The 5602-nt window shown below is 40.2% G+C and overlaps 1 protein-coding gene across 1 annotated transcript; it reads right to left on the bottom strand.

Annotated features, from left to right (window-relative positions):
- Positions 1-2337: 2337 nt before the first annotated feature.
- LOC141147516 (olfactory receptor 5B12-like) lies at positions 2338-3270 on the bottom strand. The gene has a single exon (XM_073634750.1). The coding sequence runs from the start codon at positions 3268-3270 to the stop codon at positions 2338-2340; it is 933 nt and encodes a 310-aa protein (XP_073490851.1).
- Between the last annotated feature and the right edge of the window lie 2332 nt (positions 3271-5602).

Raw genomic sequence — 5602 nt, 5'->3', positions numbered from 1 at the left:
GGGGGGGCTGCTGCTGGGGCAAGACATAGCTGTCAGAATGGAGAGTGGGGGGTTGGTAAACATCAGAATGGAAAGTAGGGGGCTGCTTCTGGGGTGGGACATAGCTGTCAGAATGGAGAGTGGGGGGCTGGTAAACACCAGGATGGGAAGTGGGGTGGATGCTGCTGGGGCAAGACATAGCTGTCAGAATGGAGAGTGGGGGGTTGGTAAACATCAGAATAGAAAGTAGGGGGTTGCTTCTGGGGTGGGACATAGCTGTCAGAATGGAGAGGGGGGGCTGGTAAACACCATAATGGACAATTGGGGGCTGCTGCTGGAGTGGGACATAGCTGTCAGAATGGAGAGTGCCCCCCACTCTCCATTCTGATAGCTATGTCCTGCCCCAGCAGCAGCTGCAGCTGCCAGCAGCAACACTGTGGGGAAGGGTTCCGGAGAATCATGGGGGGGGGGGCACTACTAGAGTGGTAAGATTGGCTGCAGGGGATATATTTTGAATTTTTTCCTCTGTGGATCCCCTGCAGCACATAAAGCTGGTGGGAGGGGAGAGGAGGGACATCGGAATCTGCAGGGGTGGATCAGTGTGGATTAGAGAATCGGTGCTTCAGGGCTTAGTGTGGTGGGGAAGCTGAAAATAAGAGTTCACTGAACAGTCAACTATCACAACTGAAGCATAGTAAACAGTGTTCAGTTTAGGAACAAGTAGGAACCTCTATGCAGAGACTTCTATTCATTCCTATGCATGTCTTTAGTGCCTTTCTCTGTATAAAAAAAAAGCCACCAGGGGTCTGTTTAGACCTCTTATTTCTCACTTAAGAAAAATGTACAAAGTACAAAAAGTACAAATGTATAAAAATAAAATTTAAAAAATATGTATAAGTAAAAGTATAAAAACAAAATTAAAAAAACATAGTAAAGCCTTGTTCACACAAGGCATACTACAGCGTATGCCATGTTTACCCGCACGGGGATGCACCGGTGTTCCATGCATTCAAATGCAGGCAGTTCTATTGATTTCATTTGGGATGTGGCAACTGCAAGGGCACAGCTGCTGCTCCCAATTTGACATCCGTGTGGGTCCGGGTTTATGTCCCTGAGCTGAAACTGTCTATGTTCGGGGCCGTACACCCAAACGAATGTCAGATTGGGAGCAACAACTGTGCCTGTGCAGCCACTGCATCTCAATTAACATGAATGGGACTGCCTGCACAGGGATTCATGGAAAACCTGGGCATTCCTGTGCAAGTAAACACAGCCCTCCACGGTCATACACTTTAGTACGCCCCATGTGAACGAGGCCTTAGTAGCAATTTAGCAGTAATTTTGTAAGTTGTGTTGCGTTTGTGTGCACTAATAATGTTTTTAGTGTATTTGTATTGAAAATAGCAATCTTATAAACATTTGGGCAACTATTTTCAGAAAATGAATGTTTTGGGGGTCTTTTACAAATTCTGAAAGCTGTAAGTGAAAAATGATAATCTCCAGATTTTTATAGTAAATTGTGTTTGTTTACAATTTTGCACATCTTCAGTTTTCACCATTTCATAAAAAAAGCGCAATTTTCCATCTATAAATCTTTGTTATGTAATAACTTAATACAGTCGCCGTGTTTGCGAATAAGGATTTTTCTGTATTTTTAGCGGAAATATTGTTTTGTGCAAATATCACGGGGCCTAAAAAAAACATTAGCACCTTGTTTTTATTCTAATGGCCCTATGCTTTCAGAAAATGTATGGTTGGGGAGGGGGTCTTCACAAAATATAATAACCTCAGATTTTTAGAGTAAATTGTGTTTATTTACAGTTTTGCACACCTTCAGTTTTCACCATTTCACAAAGGGTGCAATTTAAAATGTACAAATATTTGTTATTTATTAACTCAATACATTTTAGCTTTTATATTTAATAGGAATTTAGCAGGAATTGTGTAACTTTTGCTGTGTCTGTGCCCACAAATAAGAATTTTTGTGCATTTTTAATGAAAATATAGTTTTAATAAACATTTGCTGAAATATCACGGGCCTAAAAATATTATCAGCACCTTACTTTTTTTTCTACTGGTCCTATGCTTTCAGAAAATGTATGGTTTGGGGGGGGGGGGGTCTTTTACACACTCTAAAAGCTGTAAGGGAAAACTAAAAAAAAAATGGAAAAAATTGCAAAAGTGTTCTGCAACCTGAGTTTAAAAGTGGAGCGCAGGGCCTGGCAGCGAAAGGGTTAAATTAACCCCTACTTTACTCAATTTAAAAAAAATCTGATTAGAGATGCATATTAAAATAAAGCTGCCTAAATGATTTCTTATATAGGTCATAGGAGGGTATTTTTGTATCTTTCTCTATTTCTATTTTGGTGGAAATATCTTCCTGAAATCACTTTGAAATGTTGTTCTAAAATCCTGGTTCCTCAGACTGTAAATGAGAGGATTGAGGAGAGGAAGGATCACCGTGTAAAAGATTGCCACACCTTTATCACCATAAAAATTATGACCAGCACTTTGCCAAAAATAATTGAACATTGCAGAGCCATAATTCATGAACAACAGTGTCAGGTGAGAGTTACAAGTAGAGAAAACTTTACTCCTATTGCCCTTAGCTTGAATTTTAAGAACAGTTTTGAATATATAGACATAGGACAGGATGGTCAGTATTAGAGCTCCACCTCCAAGGATGCCACCCGTGAGGAAGATGAGCAGAATGTTGATGAAGATGTCACTGCAGGAAATATGAAACAATTGTGGAAGGTCACAGAAGAAGCTTTCTATAATATCTGAACCACAAAATGTTAATTTTAAGGCATAAAGTGTATGAACCAAAGAATTGGTAAAGCTGAGACAACACACAATGGACACCAACTGTACACACACTTTCCAACTCATGACCTGTGTGTAATGTAATGGCTGACATATAGCGGTATATCGATCATAGGACATGACAGCCAACAAAAAATCTTCACAACCAGCAAAGAATATAAAGAAGAAGACTTGGGTTATACAAGCCTTTATGGAAATTCTTCTCGTCTTGGTGCGAAGGTCAAATAATATTCGTGGGATGGTTACTGAGGAATAACAGAGGTCCAAAATGGCCAGGTTCCCAACAAAGAAATACATAGGAACATGAAGGCGAGAGTCAGTGACTATGAGGACAATGGTCAGCAAATTCAAGATTAATGTCAGAAGGTAGATGAGAAGGAAAATGAGAAATAGAGGGAGCTGAAGAGCTGGAAGGTCAGACAATCCAGAGAGAAATAATTCACTTAGTATTGACTGATTTCTCATTGTAATAAAATGTCATGTATATATAATCTGATATCTTTGTCTGAAATCCAAAATACTATAAAAAAATCTGAAACTTGCATAAAGCTTTCCCTAAATTTTTTTTTTTTTTACAATTTCATTTTATGTAAATAAAAACCATAGAGAAAGGCTATAAATAAAATACAATTCACATTTTTTCTACAACTTAAACTAAAACTTAATTCATGATAATCTAAAATATTGAATTGAGAAAATCTGTTACTTTAAGATGTTGACTGAATTGGACTGATTTCTTGTATATATCAGTGATGATAAATGTTATAATTTTTCACCAAAATTCTAAGATATTGGCTGTAACCTGAATACATGGAGCATCAATGGGCTGTAACTGAAGGATGCACTAAGCAGAGTGTAATATCCATTGTCCATCATCCAAAAGACTGAGAAATATCAATTATTCCTGCCACATCAGAAACAAAAAAAATACAACTTTACTAACACCTTACCTGATAGAAATGACCATTTGAATTTGTGTCGTGTCCAACTTATATAATGAGGACTAAAAAGTACATTTCAAAGATGAGACCAAATGCAGTCATTTTAATAGATGCTAAAATTTCAGTCAGGTAGACTGGTATATTGTCTATTTTTTCTGCACAGAACACACGTGATTGCCATAAAGTGAAACCTTACCAATGGACATTCAGATATAGGCCCTCGTTTATCAATCTTCAATGGCATTAAGGCAACTTAAAATCTAATCACTAAAATATCATATAGGCTTTAAAGCGGGATTCCGGCCAGCTAAATTTTTTTTTTTAAAGTCAGCAGCTACAAACACTGTAGCTGCTGACTTTAAATTGGGAAAACTTACCTGTCCTGGGTGCCCGCGATGTCGGCCACCCGAGACCGTCCCGTCCCTCGGCTCTCAGGTCCTGGCACCACCATCCTAGGTAAGGGAAACAGGCAGTGGAGCCTTGTGGCTTCACTGCCAGTTTCCTACTGCGCACGCGCGAGCGGCGATTTGTGAATGGCCCCGTGGTTTTCTGGGAAAACATACAGTTCCCAGAAGGCAACGGGGCCGCTCAGCTAGCAGCAGAACACGCCGCAGAATAGGAACAGGCAGATTAGGAAGACAAGGGTTCAGGTAAGTTTAAATTTTTTTTTTTCAAATGTTTTTTTTTTTTATTTTTTTAGGATTTTTGGTGCAATTTTTTTTCAGGGTGGCCCTCCACTTTAACTTAATATTAATATGATTTTAAATTTTGTTTTTAAAGTTTTTGAATCTGCAGTCTTCCTTTAAGTTTGTCTAAAGCCAATGGATTTTTTCCCCCATTTTGGATAGAGTAGTAAAGGGTGAAATCACTGTCAGATTTTATTTTATCACCAAACAGTTGTTGGTCTTGGGGGCCCCACAGTAGTATTAATATTGAGGTGGTGCTGCCCTGGCATATAGGGTGGGTGAAATCACAAGTAGGGATGGGCCGAACACCCCCCGGTTCAGTTCACACCAGAACACCGCGAACAGGCAAAAAAGGTCTAGCGAACATGCAAACCATATTAACCACCTCGATTCAGGGCACTTTCACCTCCTTCCTGCCCAGTCCATTTTTCAGCTTTCAGCTCTGTCACATGCTACACTGTAACCATGTGAAATTTTTATCATTTTCTTCACACAAATAGAGCTTTCTTTTGGTGGTAATCACTTCTGGGTTTTTTATTAAAAAAAAAAGACTGAAAATTTTGAAAAAAATAAAAGTTTTTCTTAGTTTCAGTCAGTAAATTTTGTAAATAAATAATTTTTCTCCTTCACTGATGGTCGCTGATGAGGCAGCACTGATGGACACTGATAGGCTGTACTGATGGGCATTGATGAGATGGCACTTATGGGCACTGATTAGGTGGCCCTGATGAGGAAGCACGAATATGCCGCACTTATGGGCACTGATAGGTGGCACTGATATGTGGCACTGAATAGCACTGATGGGCAAGGATGGGTGGCACTGGTGGGCATAGATAGGCAACATGGATAGGCGGCACTGATGGGAACTTATGGGCAGCACTGATGGGCACTGATGGGCATTGATGGGTGGCAGTGATAGGTATTGATGGGCAGCAGTGATAGCCAGCACTGACTGGCATCACTAATAGGTACTGATTGCTGTCACTTGTGGGCACTGTTTGCTGGCACTGGTGGGCACTCACTGCTGGCACTGGTGGGAACACTGCTGGCACTGGTGGACACTCACTTCTGCCACTGTGGGTGCTTTATTGTAATCAGGGCACTGATTATCAGTGCCCTGATTAGATGCCTAGATGTCCTCTGTGAGGAGATGCCACTGATCGGCTCTCC

The sequence above is a fragment of the Aquarana catesbeiana genome, linkage group LG06 (genome assembly GCF_042186555.1).
Source record: "Aquarana catesbeiana isolate 2022-GZ linkage group LG06, ASM4218655v1, whole genome shotgun sequence".
Classification (NCBI taxonomy): domain Eukaryota; kingdom Metazoa; phylum Chordata; class Amphibia; order Anura; family Ranidae; genus Aquarana; species Aquarana catesbeiana.
Note: the sequence above shows the minus strand (reverse complement) of the source record. Positions and strands in the feature narration are given on the sequence as shown.

Excerpts from the sequence above, each read along its gene's own strand:
- LOC141147516 (XM_073634750.1), bottom strand. The coding sequence starts at position 3,270 with ATGAGAAATCAGTCAATACTAAGTGAATTATTTCTCTCTGGATTGTCT.